The sequence below is a fragment of the Culex pipiens genome, chromosome 1 (assembly GCF_016801865.2).
Source record: "Culex pipiens pallens isolate TS chromosome 1, TS_CPP_V2, whole genome shotgun sequence".
Lineage (NCBI taxonomy): Eukaryota > Metazoa > Arthropoda > Insecta > Diptera > Culicidae > Culex > Culex pipiens.
The window spans coordinates 99,234,016-99,245,468 of NC_068937.1; the positions used below are offsets into that span (position 1 = coordinate 99,234,016).

Here is an 11,453-nt window from a genome sequence, read left to right on the forward strand (position 1 = left end):
CACACAAAACGCAACTATTTTATGTCTCTCAAACACGTTTAGGAAAATGATACAGGAAAAACTCGAAACAAACACAAAAAAAAATCTAAACATTCCCCCCGGGCGCGCGTTTCCGGAAGCGAAGCGAACCAAAGCTCAGAAGAAAAAAAAAACAGACAAAATCAATGTGATTATCTAAATATTCCTAACAAAAAAAAAAAAAAGTAACAAGATGAGCGAAACGTGAGCAAAATTTTACCTTCTATTGAACAAAAGTGAAAACAAAAAACTTCGATGCGAACAAAGCAGTAAAAAAGAAAGAAAACAGTAATTATTAAATGAATTAAAGAAAAATATTAATGAAAGTAAAATGTTAAATTTAATGGATACAAACAGAAACAGAAAAACACTAATTATGGTAATTATTATGGAAGAACAAAAAAACCTATAAAAACAAAAGAAAACCAGAGATGACAACTTAGTGGTAAAAATGGAAAAATAAATTATCAAATGATTTCTCAATATCAAAAATAACCTGCAACTTATTACTTGTGACATCCGAAATATGAAAGAAATTCCCAGATGAGAAGTATGTCTTTGTGTATTAACTGTCCACTGTCCAGAAGCAAAACCCACACGGTTTCGCGATCAGCCTCTAAACATCCAACCCAGGGTGGCCACTCAAGTCGGGAAATCGCGAAAGTCGGGAATTCCCTAAAATCCACCAAAAATCGGGAAAAAGTCGGGAATTCATGATTTTTTGGGAATTCCAAGCATAATTGTTTGAAAATTGAAAATTGAAATAATTTTGTAATATTTTGTACAATTTTCAATTCTCAATTCTGCTTTAGTAACCAACTTTAAATTTAAGGTTCTTTTCACTGTTTCAATATATTTGAGTATGAAAAAGCTGTTTAAGGCATTCAAAATCTTAATAAATATTGGATGCAGTTGGCACAGATTTTTATAATATTTTTTATTAATCAAATGATCTCTATTAATTTCTGTTTATCAACAAGATGTAAAGTTAATGAAAAACTAAAGAAAAAATTGTATAACTAAATTCATTAAGTAATTCCAAAAATATGTTATTTCCAAATGTTGCCCTTGAACTTTTTTTTTGTGAGTATGGGTAAATTCCTTCTAGAGATAAAGTTTGATTTTCAGCATTCAGAAAACTTAAATATCGAATAAAATCCAAAATTGTTTTATTTGTTGTTCAGATTCTGTGTTTACGATTGTCAATAGTTGGATTTTTGAAAATTAATTTAGAATTTTTTTTTCGGTGGTTGATATTGACTTTTCTTATAGAGAGTTTTTTGTTTGAAATCATTCTTTAGATATGAAATGCCTATTTGAGGTTTCTGGAAAAGTAGCATAGCATAGCATAGCATTTCTGTCTACCAGTAGCTGCTATTTCGTTATTGACCAGGACCCCCAAACATTGCTCCGTGGACCACAGATAAAAAGTAGGAACCAATCATCACCCCTTCGCAATTTTCAAAGGTCCCTATCGTGCTGATCAATACCGACGCCGGCCACGACCAGAGGTAAGACACAGGGAAGTGGATGGGAATGTTAGCCGATACTTGAGTGATGGGACCGCTAAATCGGCTGCGTCTCCGACAAAGTATCACATGAGTTTTGAGGGGTCAAGATTCACTGTGGTAGGTGATGCGACCATAAGCAATTTGTTTATCGGTTGAAATTTTAAAAATCTTAGGCAGTTGGCTGCGGAAAGATAGCTATCTAGTGATTTAAATATAGTATTAATTCGACCGCGATTCTCCAGAAATTCTCCGTAGGCGTGCCTTCCGATCAACAGTGATGTAGGAAGGGCTTCATTTATTAAAATGATTTTATATCATAAGCCTTAAAAAATATTCGATGGCGTGCCTTCCAATCATCGATGATATAGAAAGGACTTAATCCAACAATACGACTTGCTAATCTCAAAAAATAGGTACGTTTTTATAGAAAACTATAAAAAGTGAACAACACAAAAAAAAACTCATCGGCCAACGAACGCGAGTGAAAAAAAAAACAATGAAAAAAAGAAGAAGGTTTTTACAGAACTGCGCGTCCCGAAAAGCACAACACTAATGATGCTATTATTTAATTATAATGACCAATCACCCCATGCACTCGAACAGCGACACAAAAGAGACGGAAAATAACACGAAAAAACAGGACTGCGCGTCCACACAGGCACCGCACTACTCTATTTGAGGTTTCTGGAAAAGTCTGGAAAAAGTCGGGAATTTGAAAATGGGATTTGAGTGGTCACGCTGAATCCAACCCCATATCGCAAAACAGGGTTCAGCGCGTTGAGCTCGTGCTATCTTGTCGCAAACTTATGGAAAATTTGACGAGCTTTCTGGTAAATAAAATATTTTCGAGACGGCAAAATCAAGTCTCACATATAGAAATGGCCTAAAACCACAATCAATTGCCAAAACCCCTGTTTTATCAACATTTTTTAATTACCTCGATTTTTTTTTGATTGCATAAGTGAAATTAAATGTTTGGCAGGTTAAGCAATCGCTCCTAACTCAATTCAGTTTCAGATTTCAGTTGAAAACGCTGTTTATGAGCAGTAACGTCAAAGTGCTGTTATGCCAACATTGGAGACACGATGGGGTTAGATGCTGTTCCCCAAATCAGCAACGGGAGCGCGTTGTTGTATTCTTCGGAGTGAAACGTGATTTTTTTTAAATGTGTCTTTTCTTTTTGGTGTCCATTTTCTGAATTGTTAACGAGAATAATGTTCCTGCTTCAGTCGATTGTAAGCAGTGAAGCCACGCGGTTTGCTTGCAGAATAATTCGTGTTTTTGCGTATTTTTATCGAATGATTAGAGTTGATCTCGAGCAGTGTGAGAACGCGTTTTTATATATATATATTTTTTTTGTTTAGACAAGCACGTCGTATTGCTCTTTATCAAGCAACCTAACCTACTTAATCCCTTATGGGAAGGCTCGCCGACGATGAATTTCTGGATAATCGCGATCGAATTAATTATATATCTGCCTAAGACTTTAAAATTTTCAACCGATAAAAAATTGCTCATGGTCACATCACATCACTGCCAATCGTGAATCCTGAGCTCATACCCGTTTTACTATCCCCCTGCCAGGGTTGTTAAAATATTAAAATATCAGCTCTCAGCAGCTACAATTATCCCGCCTGAATATTCATGCCTCCAATACAACTGCCCTTCTCTCCTCATTGAAACTCTCAGTGCCGAACATAGCCGAACACGTTTTCGTGTTTAAACACTCGCGATTGACATTTTCCTTTTCTCTCTCATTCCCGCTTGCACGATCATCCAATCCTCACATCGTTTAACCATAAAAGCCGGCACAAAACCAATTTCTGCAAGCGCAGTTTTATTGGACGTCATGCGTGGTCGGCTTCTAATAGGCATCTCGCGTTCTCTCATTGCAGTTTTCGGAGAGATTGAGAGACTCAACAGTGAGAGCGCATAGTCGAGGAAAAAGGGAGGAGTGATAGAGAGAGAATGACATCGCTGGGAATCACGAGACACAAGAAAAGATCTCACAAGTTATAGTGACGGCCGCTATACTCTTGGATATTTTTGGTGCAGAGATAATCAATTGATAGCTTTTCGATCACTCTTTTGCAACACTGCTCCCTGCAAAACTCACGTGATACTTTGTCGGAGATGCAGTCGATTGGGCGGTCTCTATCATTCAAGCATCGGACTAACATTCCAAACCACTTTCCAGGGTCCCTACCTCAGGTCGTAGCCGGCGCCGGTATTGATCAGCATGATAGGCGCCTTTGAAAATTGAAAAGTCGGTTCATAACGGAGTAGTAACAGAGCGTTCTTTTATTACGTTACCCAAAGAAATAGATTTTTGGACCCCTCGTTATAAAATTCCAGGCCGTGTAACGCTCTTTTCATTTTTTTTAAATTTTGTATGGAATTTCTGGAATTTCTGAGGGGGTAAAACACATTTTTTTTGCGTTGCGTAATAAAAGATCGCTCCCATTATGTTTTTGCTTATTTTTTATTTCCATCGAATTTTCGATGATATTGTTGATTTTTGATAAGGAAATGTTGAATTCCCTTGAAAACCCTTTAACACATTCTCCAGCGACAAAAACGGCACGTTTTAGCTGATAGGTCGAACATTTTAATAATTTATTCGTTGTTATATTGGTCCAATCATCAATAGCAGCTGGATTAACAATTAGAAATGTTTATAATAGTGTAATTCTCCGCCAACTCACACAGCAGTTGCCCCGACCCCTCTTCGATTTGCATAAAACTTTGTCCTAAGGGGTAACTTTTGTCCCTGATCACGAATCCGAGGTCCGTTTTCTGATATCTCGTGAGGGAGGGGCAGTATGACCCCTTCAATTTTTGAACATGCGAAAAAAGAGGTGTTTTTCTATCATTTGCAGCCTGATACGGTGATGAGATAGAAATTTAGTGTCAAAGGGACTTTTATGTTAAATAAGACGCCCGATTTGATGGCGTACTCAGAATTCCGACAGAACGTATTTTTCATCGAAAAAACATTAAAAAAGTTTTAAAAACTCTGCCTTTTTCCGTTACTTAACTGTAAAAAACTTTTGGAACATGTCATTATATGTGATGTTATTTTTTAAGAGTGTAACAATGTTGTACAAAGTTGTAGAGCAGACAATTACAAAATTTTGATGTGAAAACATAAGTGGTTTGCTTATAAACATGTTGAGCTATCGCGAATTTACGAAAAAAAAAGTGTTGAAAAAGTTGGTCGTCGTTGATCATGGCCGTTCATGGTCACCCGCGACAGACACGGACGACGAAACAAAGAGAAACGCAAAAAGTAAAAATCATTTCTTACTTAGTGTTGTATTACGTTATTTATTACCATGCCATAGTTTCGTAGTTTATGGACACTCCCTACAAACGTCATTCATTCACGCGCGCTTTCTCTTTCTTTCTCATTTTTCATTGATTCTGTATCCGAGTGCCGAGCAGTACAGTCGTGTCAATGAACGTTAGTTTGTTAAGAGCGAGTTTTTCACCAATGTGTAACAGGTCGTATCGAGGTGCTCCGATTTGGATGAAACTTTCAGCGTTTGTTTGTCTATACATGAGATGAACTCATGCCAAATATGAGCCTTCTACGACAAAGGGAGGTTGGGTAAAACGGGCTTTGAAGTTTGAGGTCCAAAAAACATAAAAAATCTTAAAATTGAACGCATTTCCGTAAAACTTCATCAATTCCAACTCTCTTAGATGCATTCGAAAGGTCTTTTGAAGCACTTCAAAATGTGCCATAGACATCCAGGATTGGTTTGATTTTTTCTCTTAGCTTTTGCAAATTACTGTCAAAAATGGATTTTTTTAAAACCTTAATATCTAATTCCAACAGCCTCCAACACCCATACTCCTATAGGTCAAAAGATAGGTAATTTTATGCACTATAAGCCTATGGTATTAACTTTTTGGCCAATCGCTGTTTTTCTCATAGTTTTTAAATTTTTCTAGAACAAACAATTTACAACGTTAGTTTTTGCCCTGTAGGCCAAGAAGACGGCACTTGTTGGTCTCAATTTTGTCATATTCGGAATCCTCGGACAATTTTACGTAAGTTAGAAGTATTGGAGTTGTAATTTTGATTGGAAAAATTGCCATTTAGAATGAATTAAAATATTTTTTAACAATTTGTTGGATTAGGGGTAAAACAGGGTTTCGCCTACTTGATACAGCATTTGACGTATTGATCATAGTGTAAATAAAATATATTTCTTTTTTCAAAAATGTTTAATTTAATTATTTTTTAAATCAAAATTACCATAGGCTCATAGTCCATGAAATTCCCTAACTTTTGACCTATAGGAGTATGGGTGTTGGAGGCTGTTGGAAAAAGATATTAAGGTTTTAAAAAAATCCATTTTTGACAGTAATTTGCAAAAGCTAAGAGAAAAAGTCAAACCAATCCTGGATGTCTATAGCACATTTTGAAGTGCTTCAAAAGACCTTTCGAATGCATCTAAGAGAGTTGGAATTGATGAAGTTTTACGGAAATGCGAGCAATTTTAAGATTTTGTATGTTTTTTCGACCTCAAACTTCAAAGCCCGTTTTACCCCACTTCCCTTTGTCGTAGAGAGCTCATATTTGGCATGAGTTCATCTCATGTATAGACAAACAAACGCTGAAAGTTTCATCCAAATCGGAGCACCTCAATACGACCTCTAGAACAAACCGAGCAATATTTACAAATACTGCCTCTTAAGTTAATCAAACTTGTTTTAATTGACTGCCAAATAAAACACTTAGTTTAATCATGACATATATTCAGGAACTTTCAGAAGTGATTGAAAATCATCTTTAATGGGGGTTTAATAAATTTGCTGCAATATGATTTTTTCAACTTTCTACATTTATGTAACCCCTTTATTGGTAAGAAACCAAAAAGGGTTGAAATTTCGCTATTTCTCACTCCGTTGCAACGTCACGGAGTGATCAATGTGACAAATGAAAAAATCGACTAAAAATTAGTTTTTCATTCAATTTCCGATCCGAATCTGTAATAATATTTGAGTTTGGGACAGGTTTTGATATCATACGAGACATATTTTGAAAAAAAAAATCGTGACGTTGCAACGCCGGAATGTGTCCTTTGCATATTTTGTTTCGATTGTAATATCATATTTTTATTGTAAGGCTTATTCTGAAAAATCTGAAACCCGTAGATTATCCCGGACTTTTAAAATCAACAATAAACTGCTGAGATAGTCTAGCAAAAATAAACTCCAAATCACCCTTGAAATGTCGGCTGTTAAAAAAGAATAATTTGTGAATTTTATATAATTTGTTGTAATTTGTTGTCCACGTGGACAAGTTAACATTATCTGCATTATCCGATGTTTGGAAAATTGTAAACTAAGAAAAGGAAAGTTAACATTGGTTTATTTTAACTTACCATTGTTAGGTGTTATTGAAAACAAATTCAAAAATATCTTCAGTAGAACAAGTTGCTTAGCAAATTGGTTTTTTTTTTTCTAAATTCTAAAAAATATTTTTTTTTGTTGCAAAAAGATGATTTTTTGAGCACGAGTCGAGCATTTTTGGAGCCCGTTGGATAAATATGACGAGTGAATGGCAAAATAATAAAAAACCACACCAGGCTGTTTTTTGTATGTTTGGCAGGTAAAACGTTCGGTTCTTTTTCCGTCAAAAAAAAAAAAATCTTTTAAAGGAATCAAGCCATGGGTCGGTTAATTTTTTACAGGTTTTATACAATTAAAAAAATCCTAACAAAAGACTTAGGCGTACCTTTAATTTTAATAAGGTTTAACCAAGCTTCCAACCCAAGTAACATTTTTTTTCCAGGAGTTCTTCAAGAGCTCTTCAAGATAGCTACAGCATAGCAGTTTGGACCGCGGTAGGATAAAACTCTCTTCAAGTACTCTTCCAAACTCCTGAAGAAGTTTTGAAGAGAATTTTAACCTACCGCGGTCCAAACTGCTATGCTGTAGCTATCTTGAAGAGCTTTTGTAGAACTCCTGGAAAAAAAATGTTACTTGGGAGAATTATTCCCTTGAGGTTCATCTGCAAAAAAAAGTTCATCCGTCAAAACAAAACACCAAAAGTGTCGGCTACGGGAATCGACACATTTGGTTTTTGACAGACTAATCCAATGATTTAACTGCCTCGGCCACCACAGCTTGGTGAGTAAGTAGTGGTCAGAAGTCGATGTCGATTGTAACGATGGTGTGAGTTGGTAGCATTATTCGGTTTTGGCACTGGGCCCTCAATAAATTTTGAGGGAACGATTCTCTCGACTATGAATTTTGGGTGTAAGAACTCATCCTTCGTGCACGTTTTCATTATCAACTGCCCAAATCTTCTTTGGAAATTTATTACAAAATATTTACCATCAACAGGAAAAATTAAAGAATAAAATACCCAAAACCTTATCATTTTGGTTTTAATTAGTAATGTGAAATATACAATTTTCCTCACTTACAAAACTTTTTTTTATAAAACAATTTTAGGAAAACCTAAGAACAAGTGCAGCATGGATGATCAGAGTACACGCAGCAGGCTATGGCGCCTCACGCCCACGTGCGCGCAGCCATGGACGGAAGCCAGCTGGTGTGCTCGCTCTAACCCGTGCCAAGTGCATGCCCAGAAGCTCGCTTTTCAGCGACGCGTGCCAGAGACTTGAACGAAGCGCGGGTGGACCAAGTGACGAACTCGGAATTGCAGATGTGGAATTAGGCAATTTTCGCATTTTGGTTGGAAAATATAGCTTCAAATGTGCACTGCAACTATGTATTTTATGAGACAATGTTTATTTTCACGACAAAAAAGTACACAATTTGATGCAAATAACTTCTTTAAATACTTCGATTGATAGTAAATCGAAGTTGTTGAAACAATATTAAATTAGCGATTTATATGAACATTTTGAAAAGAATTTCATACTAGAGCAATTCTCTGAGATTTCGGTCATTCGTTTTTTTTTTTTGTATTTTTTAATCCGGCTGAAACTTTTTTGGTGCTCGATATGCCTAAAGAAGCCATTTTGCATCATTAGTTTGTCCATATAATTTTCCATACAAATTTGGCAGCTGTCCATACAAAAATGATTTATGAAAATTCTAAAATCTGTATCTTTGGAAGGAATTTTTTGATCGATTTGGTGTCTTCGGCAAAGTTGTAGGTATGGATATGGACTACACTGAAAAAATGTGATACACGGTAAAAAATTTGTTGGTGATTTTTAATTTCACTTTTTGTCACTATAACTTGATTTGCAAAAAAACACTATTTTTATTTTTTTTTCATTCTCTTATATGTTTTAGAGGACATCAAATGCCAATTTTTCAGAAATTTCCAAAATGGGCAAAAAATCTTTGACCGAGTTATGATTTTTTGAATCAAAACTTTTTTTTTCAAAAAATCGAAATATTGGTCGCAATTTTTTTAAATTTAATTTTCAATCAAAAAGTACTTTAGTGAAATTTTTTAAAGGTACCGTTTTCAAGTTATAGCCATTTTTAGGTAACCTTTGTTGAAATAGTAGCAGTTTTTCATTTTTTTTAAATTAGTGGCCAGGTTTGCCCACTCTTGAAAAAAATATTTTTGAAAAGCTGAGAAAATTCTCTATATTTTGCTTTTTTGAACTTTGTTGACAATATTCAATATTATGCCCTTTTGAAATGAAATTGAAAATATTTTTTTCGAAAAGAAAAAAAAGGAATATATAGAGAATTTACTCAGCTTTTCAAAAATACTTTTTTCAGGGGTGGGCAAACATGGGCACTTATTTAAAAAAATGAAAAACTACTACTTTTATCAAAAAAGTTACCTTAAAATGGCTATAACTTGAAACCGGTGCACTTTATAAAAATTTCACTAAAGTACTTTTTGATTGCAAATTTGATTTTACATCGAAAAATGAAATTGAAAAAAATTTGCGACCAATATTCCGATTTTTTGAAAAAATCAGTATTGATTCAAAAATTCATAACTTGGTCAAAGATTTTTTGCAAATTCTGGAAATTTCTGAAATATTGGCATTTGATGTCCCCTAAAACATATCAAAAAATGAAAAAAAAAAATAAAAATAGTGTTTTTTTGCAAAAAGTGAAATTAAAAATCACCAAAAAAAAATTTACCGTGTATCACATTTTTTCAGTGTAGTCCTTATCCATACCTACAACTTTGCCCAAGACACCAAATCGATCAAAATATTCCTTCCAAAGATACAGATTTTAGAATTTTCATAAATCATTTTTGTATGGACAGCTGCCAAATTTGTATGGAAAATTATATGGACAAACTAATGATGCAAAATGGCTTCTTTGGGCATACCGAAGGCACCAAAAAAGTTTCAGCCGGATTAAAAAATACAAAAGTTAAAATTAAATAAAATAGACCGATTTCGTAGATAATTGCTCATTCAATGGTTCCATAGTCCATAGTCACCCCCACTGACGGTTTACATGTTTATAAATATTTCAATTTTGTGCTCTATTTCCAACTTATAAAAATGCAATACCAAAATCGAGCTCCCCCTGTAAAAGCTCTTCGTGACACATCTCCATCTCACCAATACGCTTAAGCGCAGCGCGCAGTAAACAACGTGTTTACGCATGGCTGGCTGCGCAGCGCTTAATACTCTCTTGCTTACTTTAGCGCAGTAGACGACGAACCTCAACCCAGGAAAGCCACGATCACTCTGTTCGGCTCGGACGTGGTTGAAACGTACACACTTTTTCGAAGCTTTCCCCGAAGCCGTACAATCGAGCAGATCGAGTTTGTAGTTTTGCTGCCTTCCAGCTCTAATCAGCTGTCAAATATAGCTCAAGTTCTGAGTTAAGCAACCAGCTTAAGTTCGAAGGTTCGTCACTTTCTTCGATCTCTAGTTTGCAGCAGATCATGACGACAAGTGAAAACGAAAGTGAGCTTCCAGTTAAGGTGCGGAATCCAGCCAAAATTAGCACCTCAGATGACAAATCAGCAAAAGAGAAGGTGGAATCCAGCACGAAAGTTGATCTGTAAGTGTACGGTGAAAGAACCACGTAGTTCCGGGAGGTGGAGCGTTCTTGATCTTGAAGGTTGACGGCGAGAAAAAACAGGTTTTTGCGCAAGCATGGGCGAAAGTGAAAGAGAGCAAATGTTTGACGTTTAACGTTAAGTCACCAGGCCCAGACTGGGAGAGTGTCAACAATGGAGCTTTTTAATAATAAATTAGGTGCACAAGTTTACGCAATCGGAGAAGATGCTGCGCTGTCTGAAGTGAGCTTAACTATATTTGCTTGGGTATTCACATCAAGGGCATTTGGTTGAAATTAGATAGGTGGATACCGGTTTTTGGAGGCAGATGACATTTAACGCATAATCGCGGATAATACCGTGAAGTGGAACAATTTTGAATAAAGACAACATTTAGTACTTTGTGCGGACTTTTTAAAACTGTGAAACAGTGAAAAATATTGATCCCAAGTTGCGTTCTCAAATGTATTTGGAAACTCTATGAAGTCTACGTGAAGTTTATGTTTTGGAGATGTGATAGACGTTGGTGTGTTTAGACACACAGACAATGAATTTTGAGTGTTTTGAAGGTAGATAACAGACATGCAGGCCAGCAGTTGGAAAGTTTAATGAACTTTGTTAAGCTTTAGATTTTAAATCAATCACAATTCTTTATCCAATGTATTTCAGATTAAATAAGTTTCTTTTGCATAAATTTGTTCATTTTTAAGACTAGAAAAGCTTAAAAAATATGTTTTTTATAAGGTCTCAAAAAAATAAGAAGAAAACGGAAACGAAAACATCCAGTTAATGTAACATTTGTGATAAGATTATATTTCAGTGTTTTATATAACTAATATTTTTAATATTATCTTTTATCTCCATGTAAGTCACTACCGAGCAATTCCAGCTCAAATCAGGAATTTTTCTGGTACTTTTGTACCCGACCATCTCCGATTTCAATG

The 11,453-nt window shown here is 35.3% G+C and overlaps 1 protein-coding gene across 1 annotated transcript in view; it reads left to right on the plus strand.

Moving 5' to 3' along the window:
- The first annotated feature begins 10,392 nt into the window (after positions 1–10,392).
- LOC128092354 (protein O-mannosyl-transferase 2-like) overlaps positions 10,393–11,453 on the plus strand; it is a 40,400-nt gene continuing 39,339 nt past the window's right edge. The window contains exon 1 of the mRNA XM_052706008.1: positions 10,393–10,511. Within this exon, the coding sequence (XP_052561968.1) occupies positions 10,393–10,511 (119 nt within the window). The remainder of the gene's footprint in view (positions 10,512–11,453) is intronic.